Source organism: Triturus cristatus, chromosome 1_2 (assembly GCF_964204655.1).
Source record: "Triturus cristatus chromosome 1_2, aTriCri1.1, whole genome shotgun sequence".
Classification (NCBI taxonomy): Eukaryota; Metazoa; Chordata; class Amphibia; order Caudata; family Salamandridae; genus Triturus; species Triturus cristatus.
In genome coordinates this window covers 1,141,449,678-1,141,465,415 of record NC_140580.1, presented here as the reverse complement: position 1 = coordinate 1,141,465,415, position 15,738 = coordinate 1,141,449,678, and the positions used below count along the sequence as shown (strand labels likewise).

Genomic DNA, 15,738 nt, shown 5'->3' with positions numbered 1-15,738 from the left:
AAAGATTTCAAAAACTCATCTTCTACTAATGTGTCCATTGACTTAGATTGCTGAAATGGTGGAATTTCTGAGAGTAGTTTCTACCTCCCTGCCCAAACTCTAACAGATATACTACCATACCCACATTTTTTATAAGCTGGTACTTCCTAAGTTGTTTAAGGTTTTTAAATTCTCGAGAAGATCGTCTGCCTCCTGCACTGTTTGTACATTGTGCATCTTATTGTTATGCATAATTTTCAATTGGGCCAGGAATTTGAGTTGGACAGTTGCCCTCAGTTTCTTGAAGTCTTCCATTCTCTTTCCCAGCTCCCACTGACGGTCTAAAGTGACTCGTGAGAGGTCCGACCTAATCTCGAAAGTAAAGTCTCTCGATTTCAACGATTTCAATTTGAGAGCAGCCGTTAATATCTTCTCTTTTAATTCAAAGGTAAGAAAGTTAATTAGGATTTTTCTCGGTTTTATTCTGTTAGGATGTCTCCTAAAGGGGCCTCTATGAATCCTCTGTATATCTAACCTTAACTCTTCTTCCGACTCCTCAATCCCCACTGCTTCCTTAATGAGGGTTACAATAAAAGATTTAAGGTCATCTTACTCTTTTCCTACCGGTACCTTCAGAAGGTGCAAATTATTGCGCCTAGAATGGTTTTTCAACATCTCCACTCGATCTCGGAGTGAGGCCTCTTCCTTTTTTAGAGTTAAAATATCGGCTTTAACCGCTCCCAAATCCGTTTTAAGTTCTTCCACGGAGTTCTCTAAAGCTACCGTCCTGGAGCTTAAGATATCAAACTTTTTTCCAAGGACTGGCAGAAAAGTCTAATATCTCCCTGATTTGACTACGAAACTGCAAATCCCTTTTTGATTTCAGATGCCATTGTGAAAAATAGCAATTCTAGTGAGCTTCCTGAGGGGGGTTTATCTCCTGGATCACCAGGAGCCGTACCCCCTACCTCATTATCACTCTCAATAGCTCCCGCTGCTCCCATTGAAGCTGCACCACCCGGGTTAACCACATCAGCACTCATTATTGGACCGTCTAAGCTCGCATCCCCTTTGCTTTTTGTTAAATCTGGGGAGCCGGAGGCATTTATCTGAAGCGGCTGTGCGGTCAATTGCTCATCAGGCATCGCATGTAGATTTGTTGATTTTAACAATGAACCAGCTGTAAGCAGTGGGCAGTCAGCAGTAGGCAGTGTGACCAAACAGTCATTAGGGGCAGTCAGGGGCAGGGAACGCTCTGTTGACATGCTTACAGGGTGAGAAAATGGCTTTTCCAAGCCAGACTGACCTCGACTTTCCCTGAGAGACTCCCCCTGTCTCACCACATCCAACATTTGAGGAAGAACTTTAAAATATGACCTCAAGGATGGCGTTACTCTCACCTTGGGATCTGAGGGAAAGCCTTTCTTCCTTGTGTTTTTTGTGCCCTTCCCTTTATAGACACGATAAGGAGAGGAACTATCTTTGATGTCTCCTACTGGCTTTCCACCAAGTGATCCCTTACTTTGCGGATATTCTTTATTAATGTCTTTGGTTTCTTTATAGACACAACTCGCCCTAAACTCTTGTGCCCCCTGTGCCTCCTGTATTTCGGGCACACGCGCTCCCCCGCCTTTCTTATTTTTTTTACCAGACCTAGCTTTTAGGGTTCTTGAGGTTTTTGCTATTTTGCCAGTTTTCTCCAATTCAACCTGTTTTGCTTCTGGCGGAACGTTACGACTGTGGGCTAGTTTGTTTTATGCAGAGACTCCCTTTCGCGTCAGGCAATGAGGTGCAGCGTGAGACACCAGAAGTTTACCAGCTTGAGGCCCTTTGATGTTACTGCCCTTATCTTGGAGCTCTTGGACCCCCGGTACCTTTACTAGCTCTGTCTCTTCGGTCCCACCATCTGTCTGGCACAAACCGCTATTGCTGCTGCTCACCATCGTAACAGATACTTCTCCCTCCAGCCTCCCTGACGCCTCGTATTCCCTCTCCAGCGTGAGTGCGGTGAGTATGGCAGCTCCTGCCGCCCGCCTAGTGCTGACTCTGCCCACTCTATTCCTGGATACACCTCGGGAAAGGTTACTGCAAAACAGCCGACAAGCGCAAACCTCCGCTCCTTCCTCAACTCTAAGGCGGCAACGAGACAACGTGGGAGGTCCACTGACGCGGCCAAACACATCCCCGGGTAAACAGGTCGGCAATGAGGCAGCAATATTTAACAACTTGTAAAATACTGTACAATTCTTAGGATTGTCGGCGTAGGTCCTGGTACAACTCCTGAGACGAGTTTCCATAGATTTTCAGCACATTCCAGCAGATTCAGCACTTTCTAGCGAGGTTTCTAGCGAGACATCGCAGGAGCGTTACCGGCACAGCAAGCGACCGCTTAGCCCACGGCCGCCATGTTCTCCCCCTTCTCGCCAACCAAGGCATGGTTGTTACCAGCCCAAGTGTATCTCTCTTGACCGCCTTCCTGTCTCCATCTGTGTTCTCTTCCTCACTTCTCTTCTTACCTCCCACCCACATATCTTTCTATCCATTTCATTAAATGCTCATCTCTCAGTGCGGTGCTCCTGCCTTCGGAAAGAGCTGGCAGGGTTGGCCTGGGTAAATCTGTACTGCCTCACAGAGGATTAAACCAGGTCGCCTTGCTCCTATGCATCTAGCCAATTTCTTCCAAAGTGGGCACACCATCAGGACACTACCCTCTGAAGGGAGCTCCAATGATGGGTCAATTCAGCAGAGACTAAATAGAGGTAGCATTCTTAATCCCTGCCTATATCTGCTGTTCCTGTACACTTCACTTTTCGTAATCTTCTCTTTCTTTCAATGTTACATGATCTCAATCTCACCCACCTTCCTACTTTCCACCTCACCAGTCTAGAGTTTTATATTATTTTTCCAGCTTCCTTTCCTATTGTCTGATTAGTTCTATCCCAAAGTCTTTACTTTTTGCACAAACTTGCATTTACCACCACTACCATGCCTTAGTCCCCGTCATCTTGCCAAAGAATACATTTGTCCAAAATCCTTGAGTTCAGGCAGAGGGATGCAGCGAGAAATCTACAGCGGAGAAGGTCCAGTATGATAAAAAAAACACTTTACAATGCCCATAAAAGGCTGACAGCCTCCAAGTACAGAAATCATCTAGGTCAGTGGTCCTTTACCTGTGGTCCGGGGACCCCTGTGGGCCCTTGAACCCTTCTTGTGGGCCCGCGACTGCTTAGAAAATTAAATAATATTAATAAATTGAATATGAAAAAAAGGTGCAAAATGTACAACTTAAAATTTTAAAACATTCTTTAAATGTTAAGGAATTTGAAATTGGCGATTAAAATTAAATGAGTACCCTCAGCTTGATTCCTGGGAGCAGCACAAGTGCATCAAACAGAATATAGCATGGACCTGGATTTTTGGAGCCGCTGACTCACTCTGCCTTTCACTTATCTAATTTATCCACATTTGCGGCAGCAGCATCCATTTTGTTTCTGCATAGCGCCAAGATAGTCCTACAGAGTGATAGTTGCGCTTTACAAATAATATATACAATACAATGAGTGGTCTCAATTAAATTAAGAAATGCTCCAAACTTCCTATTAAAGTTTAGATTTTGTTATATTTGTTTGCAAATTAAATAAAATGTTTCATCATTTGTGTATTTGATGAATGCCTGTTTCTGTATTTGTTGTGTATTTTTTGTGATCCAAATCATCAAAAATATTTAGGCCGGTTCACCGACTTCCAGTAAAAACTCAGTTGGGGTCCCCAGATTACAATAATGATTCACTGGGGGTCCCCAGGTTCTGGCAATTATTAAGTGGGGGTCCACAGAAGTCAAAACGTTAAGAACCACTGATCTGGGTAATCACCCAAAAGCAAGAAGATCACTTATCAGCTGTTCGGTCCCACTTGTTCCTGCTAGGCTCAAATTACTGAAAGTGTCAGGAGAGTCTCAGCAACAGAAGCATATTTAAGAAATCCTGAACATCTGATGAACAGGAGACGTTAAAAGGTGCCTAGAGGAATTCATTCATGACAACAGTCTGATCCTGTCTGAATGCAATTGTTTGTATGTTCCATCTCCAGCTCTCTAAGAGAGGGAGAGATGGAGAGAGAGGACACATAATGGATAACAATCTAATATGGTGCCATCAAGGGGTTCTGGAGGCATCATACACCACAGGGACAATGACGTAGTAGTTTGTAAATGTCTAAAGGTGGCAATATTGGAGCATTATCCATTATCCGTTATCCGTTATCCATTATGTATTTTTTCACATTAAATGTTTATTTTGGGTGAGGAGGGCGCTAGAGTGACGGCTGCAAGATGGCCGCCACTTAGTGAGGCTCTGCAGGCTGAACTGCTCATCCGTTAATTATCCCGCAGTTCGGGCGACCATCGAAGCCCGGAAACGTGAGATGGTGTCTCTGAGTATCTGCTGCGGCCGTTGTTTGTAGGCTGACCGACTCAGACGGGGCCGGCATCGGTGATGGAGCAAAGACGGGGGTGCCACATGCAAAGACAAGATGGCTGCCCTGGTCTGAGCTGAGCCGGAGTACCAGGATTGGATCCAACGCGGACGCCTGGAGGTACACAGCAGGCTGACCGGTGTGTGCAGGGGCAGCTGCGATGAGCGGACCATGGACGGCACGGCTTGAGATAAGCCGCCACTGCCAGTCGGTGAGAGGCTGCCCGTCGGCAGGCCCTGCCCCAGGCTCAAGAGGTACAAGAGTGCAGAGGCTCCGAGTGACCAGAGCTGAGGTGAGCCAGGGTGCGCCCGAGTGGGGGGGAAGTCGGCCGGGACATCGCCCAATAGGGCACTGCGGCAGCTCTGAGGAGGCCTGAAAGGTGACGCGAACACAGAGGTCCACTGTACTGTGGCCGGGCCTGCCTGGACCTCTCCCGGTTGAGCCCTCCTGACCTCCGTTGTGTGAGGATCTCTGGCCCCCTGGAGAGCACAGGGAGGGGACTCGAGAGTTGGCAGTGGCAGTTGGAAGGGCACGGGACTGCGGCTGTGAAAGTGACCACCCAACATCCCCCTCCAAAGAGTGAAGCATATGGCCCGGAGGAGCGGAGCCTGACGGGCCCGACCGCGGCACGCAGCACGGTCAGACTTACAGGAGTGCGTTGAGGGGCAGGACCAGGAGCCATGGGGACCAATTGAGTATATCCAACCCGCGGGGCCCAGACTGCTGCGGCTACATCCTCTGCGATAGAGGTGACGTCTGGGTGCAACGGACTGACCTGGAAGTAGGAGGGGGCAGTTCAGAGGCTGTTTGTCGCCCTCTCTACCCCCCGCCATCCGCGATGGGCCTGCACTGGCTGTGAATCCTGTGACGTAGAAGTGATCTTGGGTGGAGAGCATCTGCAACCGCGAGCAGCTGGGAGAGCGGACCCCCTGTCGCTGTGCCCTAGTGAGGGAGTTTTGGGGCCGACACCCTGCTGGACCCCATTGCTGCGAGGACAAAGGGGCTGCTCCTTTAGCAGGAAGGCCCTGCGAGCAATCACACCACTGCAAGACAGAGTCAGAATCTGACACAATGCCATTCCCTGTCACACGACAGCGAGCCATGGGCAAAGCGGACGCAAGGCAACCAAAGATCTCCTTTGAGCAGAGTAAACCCCTAGGGGAAGTACTCCCCCAGTGGAGGAGCAAGCTGAAACAATTATGAAACCCTCATTGACACCCGAGCCAAACATCCGCAACATGTTTACGGACCAAAAGCAGTCCCTGTCGGCGATCGACCTAAAAATTTACTCGATTTCAGACCACTTGGACCGGCTCAGAGACAAAGTATTGAACCATGATGAGCGCATCGCGGAGGGGAAGCAGCGGACCTCTGCGCTAGAAGATGAGGGAATGGTGACCCGCGAAAAATTACTTTGCATGGAGAAGGTGCTGGAGGTCATGAAAAATAAAAATGAAGATCTCGAGGCCAGGTCCCGACACAACAATTGGCGCATCCTTGGAAACCACAGCAATGACTCGAGTAGAAGACTACGTTGAAGAAATGCTCCGGTCTCTCTTCGGTGAGGCCCTGTCAGCGATGTGCATCGTTGAGCATGCTCACAGATCCCTTGGCCCAAAACCCCCAACAGGAGCTTCGACCAGACCAATCATTGCGTGACCCTTAAATTATAGGGATCGCGACGTGGTGCTACAAAAGGCCCGTGACCTACAGAAAACCAGGTATCAGGGCAACGGGGTCTTTTTTTTCCACGATTTTACTCTGTCTGTCCAGGCTGCCCGATGAGAATTTTTGCCAGTTAAAAAACTACTGCAGCAACAGGACATTAAGTATTCCTTGCTTTACCCAGCGAAGCTTCGCAGCTTTCACTCCGGCAAGACCTTGTTTTTCACTGACCCCAAGCTTGCCGGCAAGTTTGCACGCAGTCTTAAGCGCCCCAAGCCGGCAGCCTCTGCAGAAAAGGACCCTGTGGCTGAGGACCCACTCAGTGAAAATGGCTGAGACTCTGATTGAGCCCCACGAGGCATGCTGGACTGGGGGGTTTTTAATGCCCGGAAGGGTCTGATATCTTTTTGCGCCCCTCTACAGGTAACAAATACCCCGCACATGAGTCACGCAGGAACTGAACATGGTTGCCCAATTGACTGAATGACTACCCTTCACGGGTGTCTTCTGTCTAGCCATCCAGCACCCAATCACTGGGAAACACCGAGGCCCCTGGTGCCAACCCGTGGGATGAGTCTCATGTGGTACTTAGCTGTTGGCCTTTTATGGCCTATCTGGTGTAGGGGAAATGCTCTTCAGCCAAGTTGGGCGGCTGTAGCGGGTGGGGGGGTGAGTTGTTTAGGTAATGGGTGAGTTAAATTGATTATAATGCTCTTTTTTTCCCTTTGTTCTTCCACCCCCCTCCATCCCATTTCCCGCTCTGGTCGCACACCCAATGCTGATGGGCTTTGCCCCTTTACCGGCGCACATGGATGCATGGGAGTGCATGGATGGATGAGAATGTCGACAGAGTACACAAACTAAAAGCGGTAACTTCGAATGTGTGTGGCTTGAATGACTGCAGAAAGGTGCAATTAGTTGCAGTGCTTCTTAACTGTCATGGTGTGGATATTTGTTTCTTATACGAACTGCATCTGACGGGTGGCAGCTGTTCGCACTTGCGAGCGGGATGGATGGGAGAAAAATTTATAGCGGATACTCCAACTATGCTAGGGGTACAGCCATCATTCTTAGAAAAAGTCTCCTGTGGCACAAGCGCACCCCAATATGCGATCCCCAAGGGCAATATGTTATAGTGGCCGGGTACTCGCAAGTCGTCCCGTTAGGCTTACATCGGTTTATGGACCTAAAGCAGATGACCCCCAGTTTTTTGGGAAATCTGGTGCTTGCGGAGTCTTTGGGCCCTGGGGTGATTTTCTGGGGAGGGGACTTCAATGTGATCCTTGATCTGGAGAGGGATAGATCGGGCAGGTCCCGCCGACCTCATCCATGGGCGTATAGGTCTTCATGGAAGACCATGAACTGGTAGACCTTTGGCGCCATTGACACCAGCACAGTCAGGAGGGGACCTGTATAACTACAGCGGGCTCCACTTGGTCCAGAATTGATTACTGGCTCACATCGCGTGACATAGATACTTGGGTATGCAACAGCGCTCCTCTTGCCCGAACTCTTTCAGATCACACTCCGGTTTCGCTGGAATTCAGATTGCCTGATGCACCGGGCAGGGCCTTCAGCTGGAGGCTTCAAGCTGGACCAGGTATTCTGAGAGGAGATTAGGTCTGCCATAACTGAATATTTCTAGATAAATGCCGGCCCGGTGGACTCCCCATCCATGTTATGGGAAGTATTTAAAACTATTATTAGGGGCAGGTGCATCGCCAAGCAGGCGGGAGTTCTAATCTCGCTTAGAGGTGAGCTTGGATGCCTTGAGAGGGAGATGCGAGCGCTTGAATTAGAATACTTCGCGACTAGCCAGCTGGCAACTGCAGGGCAGATTAAGGCAAAGATAGCAGAATTTGAGGAGGCAGCGCACAGGGAGACACACTTTCTGGAGAGGGAGGCGCGAGCCCGTCAATACGGCGTGGAGAACCGAGCAGGAAAAACTCTTGCAGGGCTACTCAAAAAGCCGTGGGCAAATAAATACATCAGTGAGTTACACGTCGGTGATGATGGAATTGCTGTTGGACAGAAGCTGTACAAGCAGAAATGCTTGTATACTACTCTTCCCTATATGCTGCGCGCCAGTCGCAGGCGCTTCCCGATCTGCTTCCCTTCCTTGACTCGATAGAACTGGTATGGTTAAGTGATGCTCATTGTAAATACTTGGATGAGCCGTTCTCAGAGGAGGAGGTAGTTGGGGTAATTCCGGCCATGCCTGGGGACAAAGCACTGGGACTGGATGGAGTCACGTCCACCTTCTATAACGAATTTGCACCACTTCTTGCACCCCACCTCCTCAATATGTATAAGGAATCGCTGGAGCGGTGCGTTCTTCCCCCTCTCTTCGAGAGACACTTATAGTTACCATTCTTAAACCGGACAAGGACCCACAGCTGTGTGACTCTTATCTGCCACTATCAATGATTAACCTTGATAACAAAATCCCTGCAAAACTGTTGCCCACTCGACTGCTCCCGCTGCTCCCCATGATACTTAGACCTGATCAGTGTGGTTTCGTCCCCGGTAGGGGCACTTCCCATAACCTCTGCACCCGTTTTGAGGTTATGCAGGAGGTGGAACCCTTTGTCCCAGCTGCTGCTGTTTTTTTGGGACGCATCCAAGGCGTTCGATATGCTGGAATGGCAATATCTATTCACACTTCTTGCCCGCATCGGTCTGAGCCCCGCTTTCCTTAAAAAGATCGCCTTACTATACTCAACCTGACGGCCAGATTACGGATCAATGAAGTGGTCTCCCCTCCAGTCGGAGTGGCTTGCGGCACGAGTGCCCTTTGTTGCCCCTCCTCTTCGCTGTAGCTATGGAGCCGCTTGTGGCTAGACTGAGGCAGCACCATGCGTGGCCTTGCCTTCACCCCCCGGGTGATCTTGGTGTCTATGTACGCAGACGATGTGACTATGTTAAGCACCTGACGATAAATCTTGAACCCCTCATTCATGAAATTACAAGATTCGGTGGCCTTTCGGCCATCACAATAAACTGGGGGAAGTCCATGATTTTCCGCTCACGGCTGCCATGGACATGTTTCAGTCAGAATTTCCACTCAAGTGGGCAGAATCCCCAGTGAAGTACCTGGGCATCTGGCTCAGTCGGGATCATGAAGAGCTGTGGCGTTACAATTATGGCAGGCTCGTGGAATGGCTGGAAAGCCGTTTGGTCCACTGGAAGTCGCTCCCGTTATCTCTGGCTGGCGGGATCGCCATCGCCACAATGGTGATCTTACACAAGTTTCTGTATGTCTTTGTTAACCTCCCGCTCCCTCTTACCTCAGAATTCAAGAGGAGGCTTTGCTCAAATTTGATATCCCTTGTCTGGGCGGGTGGACAGCCTTGAGTGGCATTGGAGACCCTCACGCTTCCATTTGAACAGGGGGGTGGGTCTGGGTGGTCCGTATATGGAGCTGTACCATAGCTGCGCACAGGCTCAGTTCGGATTTCATTGGATATACCCGACTCCATTCATGGAGCACACTGCCCCTGAAAGTGACCAGGCGGACCAGATTCCACTGCACATGGTGCTGTTCTGGTCTCCAAGCCGCCCACGTGCGGATATCAATATGGTAGGCTGCTCGATATGGGCGTGGCAGCAACTCCGGTGCAGGTCATGCTTGGACACACTATTCGCTGCATCAGTGCTGCTCACTAGACACCCAGCAGTACCCTTCACTGCTGAGACACATGTTGGGATGGGCGTTTCCGGACGGCGCCTTCGTTAGTATGGAGGCAGCACTCGGGCACAAACACACCGGGATTCTAGATAGAATGACATACTCCCAGCTAAGAGCGGCACTGTGCACACAATATGAATCGTTCCTGATTGCGCCACCAACTTTCCATGTTCTGGAAGCATGCTTAACTAACCTCTCACCCCGTAAACTCATAACCCGCTTACATTCTGGTATGCAACACAAATCTCCCCTGCCCAGCACAAATGGGAGGAAAGCCTGGGAGCTCCATTCGAGGAGGGTGTGTGGTCCTACTGCTGCACGCAGGCCAGAGAGCTAACACCCAACTATAGGCTGCGGCTAATACACTTTAAGTTTCTCCACAGGCTGTACAGGAACCCTCTGTCGCTGCGCAGAGCGGAGCCGAGTGTGAATGCAAGGTGCACGTTGTGGAATGCCAGAGGCTTCCTTCCTGCACCTGGCTTGGGAGTGCCTGAATCTTGCAGGGTATTGGGGCTGCGTCTTTGATGTGCTGGACGCTCCCCATTGGTTGCCCTACTTGATATGAAAGAAATGTGCCGGCAGACAACAGGAAGCTGGCAGCCATGCTGCTGCTATTAGCTAAGAGACGGGTGGCGATCTGCTGGGTCTGTAAATGGGAACCGCGCAGAGATGATTGGTTTAGGGATGCAGCATTCTGCCATAACCAACTATCTGAATTCTGGGAGTTGATGCCTGCGCAGGCGCGCCTTCAGAATATATGGGAACCGCTGCAGAGTTTTCTCGGAATTCATCCACTTGATCAAGTGCTGGACCATGCCACGAGTGCATAGGCAGAACAATGGGGGTGTAAGAAATATGTGTGCGGACATTTTTGTACTTTCGTGCTACTTCATTAGTGATGACCAGAGAGACCCACTCCCCCACCCTTCCTCCCCTTTCTTTTTTCTATTAGTTAGCTGCTTCCTCCCACCGGAAAGACATGTGGGCTGGTAGTCCACCATATGGCTAATGGGACATTGTTTGACTCACTGGACTTGCACGACCATCGATATAACAAGCGTATTTGTGAACATAAACATGTATTTGAGTATGTATCATGTCCCCCCAATTGCCCTCATCTACTATGCAGTTTGTATTGATGAAAATCTATAAATACATTCTTTAAAAAATGCTATTTTCTTGAAGGTGCGGCTAACAATGCACAAGCATTGATTGGAATTATAATGTTTATATTTCATTTACTTTCCATGAATAAATTGTTGTTAAAACAATGGTGAGGGCCAGTAGATTTTTGCAACTCTCGGGCTACAGCGTTTACCGTATAATTATGAACTAAGCGCATTTCCCACATGATTTGTAGAGTTCATAAAAATTATGTTTTTACTTCATATGGATTAAAATAATACCACCAGAGAATGTGCTGCATAACTTGCTGTTTTTCGCTGCATAATTTAGATAACGTCGGTACATAATTTGGTCCGCCATGGCATTTAATCCTAGTTGCCTTGACAATGTTAAAGCTCTGCAGAGTGTTTGAAAGGTGTCATTATGACTATGAAATCTGTATTTCACAGGAAAGCATGAAATATTTTCCATACTTCAGTTCAATGATAAAGTGTGTTTTGCATTTTAGAAAACAAATGTTCAGGAATCAACCTAACGTGAAGAGAAAATGCTTCATGTGGCCATACGTCAAAACAACCTGAACTACTACTGCCTCCAACAGCCAAGGACAAAGGGGCTTTGATTACACAACTAAACACATAATCAGTAGCTAAAATTAATACAAGTGAAAAAAGGCAACACCCAAGAAAGACCCCATAAGAAAGGGGATCTCGAGACAAGGCTAAGGCCCTTCTTACAAACCATACTTTGAGAAACATCTATGCTCAAAACAAGACAAGTTGATCTTCAAAACAGATAATGAAAGTCTCCAATCTTCGTAGCTTCATTCTAAACGTACATTTGCCTGAGGAGCTACGAAAGTCATAGAAGATTTATGCTGGACCAATATTATAATGTTGTAGGGATTTTAATAATTTGCCAATTTTGACAAATGATAAATGCATAGACCAAGAATGAAACATCTTTATTCAGAATGTGGTTAAAAAAAAAAAAAGGGAATTTGACGGACATGGTCTGAAGTTGTTCATTCCTAGGTGACCTGAAGTAAAGGATTGAGTGGATCATGTGGGGTTTATAAAGATTGACCACTGGATGAGCAATATTGTTAGACTGCAGGCCTTTAACTCGTGCTAGACAAAATATCTTGTGGCACTGGAAACTAGGCTGGATGGCTTTATTTCCTAATTTAGGTTAGCAAAGGCCTTGTGGAGCATACGTGATAAGCCATGAAAATTGATGTTGTAAGAAGAAGCTTTACTGAGCAGTATGGCTCGTGAGGGAGATGAGTTTATGAGCGGATTCCAGCTAACAGCTCTCATTTCCATTCTCTCTGGTCTCTTTGTGCTCTACTCCTTCCTGCTCTCTCTGTCCTCTTTTCTGGTCCTTTTTCTTATTATGTATACCATTTAATTAATTGTCTCACATTTCTGCAATGCTATTGTTACAATTATGTCTTTAAAATGCTTCTCTGTAAATGTGAATATCTACTGTGTAAGTGATGGGTGAGTACTGGTCTAGATATGATTAAATATCTGGTTATATGAAAATGTTTCTAATAAAAATACTGTATTAAAACAGAAAGGCCAATGAAAATGCTGAATACTCAGGCTTCTGGGCACTTAATCAGAATAACTTCCAAATCCCAGAAGCCAATTTTTGATTGCCAAGCCCACCTTATATTTGGCATTTGCCCACAATTAAGTGGGCAAACATATGCATTTATATTTTGACCCTGTGAGAAACAAACAGGCCAGGGGAAACCCTGTAAAAGGTGAGATGCAGAACCTTGGTAGTGAGTTAGAGTGAATTAGTGAATCCTAGATTTGCCCTCTTTGAAATGTCCATGGAACAACTAGATTTGTTGTGGTTTATGAAGGTTGCTACCACGTTTGCTATACACACATCCGCCCAGTTCCGACAAGGTTTGCTGGTGAGTTGGACCTCTGCATCAAGTAGTCAAATATCAGGACTTCGAAATAAGGGCAACTCAAAAAGCTCAGCTAGTGTTTCACAAACTCTGCCACTACCACTACAAGCACACAAAAACAAACCGTTCTTTGAGCGCTTTCAAGATGTTCTCGGGAATAAGAATGTGCTCCAGGTAGACGGGTGGGTTGTCTTCAGTTTCTACTTCAGTCATGAAGGCCTTCTTTGACTCTGTCTGCTCTGCATGGATGAACCCTCCAATCTTCCCTTTTCTCTGCCCCATCTCCTCAGGGAGAAGCAAGGAGTAGATGTTTCCATTGGAGGTGATAAAGGAATTGGGGGGCAGCTCTGGTGTTATACAGCTTTCTTCCTGTGAACTTCCCTGGAGACAAGGACAAAACAAATGTGAATGTGGGTCTGTGGTGCTAGCTCCAATAGGTTCATGCTGCTGTGATGAGTGACGAAGAATAGTTATAGTGGGTCGCTTCTTGGGGAGAATACATGATGATAAGTGTAGAAGAGCGTTAAGGACGAGTAGTGATGAGTGTAGGTAATTTGAGAGGAAGAGTCACAGGGAGTGGGTGAAGGAGGTGAATGAATGATGGCTACGGGCGAATGAGTGTGGATGTGGATTTGAAATGAGTGTGTGATTGTGAAAGATGAGGAATTGTGAATGTAGAGGAGTGCAAGCGTGCCTAATGGTCGGTCACTGCTCTAGAATAGGGAGAGACAGTGATGGTAAGAGTGGGTGCGCGAGAAGGGTCACGGCTGGTAAGAGGGTATGACGGAGGATGAGTGATGGTAAAAGTTGGTGAGTGAAGAGGGTGAGAGGTGGTCAAGGTGAATAAGTGAAGAGGGTCAGTGCTATTGAATGAGGAGAATATGTTGGTGAAAGTGAGTGAGGAGGATGGATGAAGGTAGAAGTGAATGGGTGAACAGGATGAGAGATGGTGACATTGAATGAGTTAGGAAAGTGAGTGGCAGTATGAGGAGAGGTTTTGTATGGGGAGAGTGGATCAGTGATACTGAGGCATGGTGAGTGATGATAACGATTGACATGAAGAATGGGCACCTGAGGAGGACAGCAGATGTAAAGCAGGTGAATGGAGAGGATGAATGGTGGAGATAGAGTGTTTCAGAAGGATTAGTAGTGGTAGTCAGGCATGACAGCAGGGCTTTGGTCAGGAGGGGAAAGCAATTGTGAGTGACCCCCTTGGGGCAAGTTACTATGAGTGGGTTACTAAGCAGGACAAGTTGTGGCAAATGGGTATCTCAGGGGTGAATAATGTAGAGGGAGTGGTTTACTGGGAGTGGTGAGTGCTGGTGAATGGAAAGGGAAACCGAAATTAAGTGAAAATGTGTGAGTGAAGAATGTTGCTGGGAATGGATGGATGGGGAGTGGACGAGAGGAGAGACATTGGAAGTGAGGCTGAACAATTAGGGTGCATTCATTCACACTAGAATCTTTGATGATGATTGCGCCTAAATCCCGGGACATGAGCACATTTAACCTTTGGCTAACTATAAACTGTGTGGTGAAATCGTGCACAATTGCTGGAGTGCTCCAAGTCTGACTTGCTTAGCAGTTCTTGACACCACCAAGTTCTAGAATAGAACACTGACAGGTGACCCAACATTGGGCGCCACATGCATCTCACACATTAACACATATCTGATCAACATTCTTGCATAGGGAGGGATTGACTTACTGAAGCTTGTGATGTGACCTCTCTTTCTGTGCTCTCTTCAGCACTTGTTTCCTCAGTTATTTCAAGCACCGATCCTTCTCTGCTGTTGTCTTGCCCCGATTCTCTGGATGGTTGGTCTTCAGGCTCTGACAATGCCGCCACAATGTCCTCAGGTTGTGCAGTTTGTTGCAAAAGTTGGTCCCCCGATATATCAGGCTCTGTTGTTTGTTCCTGGAATGTACTGGGCTCTGGTGTTGCTGTGGGATCTCCAGGTTCTGAATGTAGTTCCGGGTCTTGCCCTTGTGTGTCAAGTTTGATCTCTCCACTATCAATGGGTACAGGCAGGTCCAGTCGCCCCAGGTCCTGGAGCACAAGTGCAGTCTCCGCTGTCTTGAGCTCAGCCTGCTCTTCCTCTTTAACACATGTTTTGACTAATTTCTTTTCCTCCTCCTGCAATGCTAAAGTCTAAAACAACACAATCAAAACATGTACTTGGAAAGCATCTTTCAAAGGATCTTTATTTCAAACATGGACTGCTGTCAAGTGGAGACAATGTAGCCAGGGGAGAAAATATGCACAGCCTTAATGCACTTATTGCCAGACAACACTAACACAGACAAGGATATTAAACAATTCAGTCAATGAAGTCCCTGATGTGATATTCCCATTCTCAAACTAGGGGTGTGAAATTTGCACACTGGCTGGTTTTGCGAATAACAATTCACTTTTTGAGGTGGCCTATGTACTAACAGATCACATTGTAAATCGTACATTTGCTGGGGGTGCAAAATGATTGGCCTAATGAATATTAATTATACAATCTGTGACCCTCCTATGATTAACAAACTGCCCGAGCATACAATCAATCCAGTCACATAAGTCAAATTATATGAAACATAATTCTTGTGTTCCTCTTGCTCTTTAATTCTCTTTTTTACCCAGCCAGTCAACACGTGTTTCATCGTTTAGGATGGTCCCTACGACTTCATCAGGGCTGTAATCCTGGAAAGTCTCTTGTTTGTATCTCCAAGAAGGTTCCACTTCCATCCCAGCATAATATTGCACGAATGGTTCATTTAATGTACATCAGAATTCCGTGTAACCCAATCACCTTATATACAATCTCTTATATGTGTATCTTGACAAATATATCCGATCCCAATTCAATTATATATCCAATATTTTAAGCACCGA

The 15,738-nt window shown here is 47.2% G+C and overlaps 1 protein-coding gene across 2 annotated transcripts in view; it reads right to left on the bottom strand.

Moving 5' to 3' along the window:
* CCDC180 (coiled-coil domain containing 180) overlaps positions 1–15,738 on the bottom strand; it is a 592,866-nt gene that overhangs the window by 281,242 nt on the left and 295,886 nt on the right. For both annotated transcript variants that reach the window (XM_085613885.1, XM_085613886.1), the window contains exons 17-18: positions 14,566–15,009; positions 12,982–13,238 (exon numbers count right to left, since the gene is read on the bottom strand). In XM_085613885.1, coding sequence (XP_085470011.1) covers positions 12,982–13,238; positions 14,566–15,009 — 701 coding nt within the window. The remainder of the gene's footprint in view (positions 1–12,981; positions 13,239–14,565; positions 15,010–15,738) is intronic.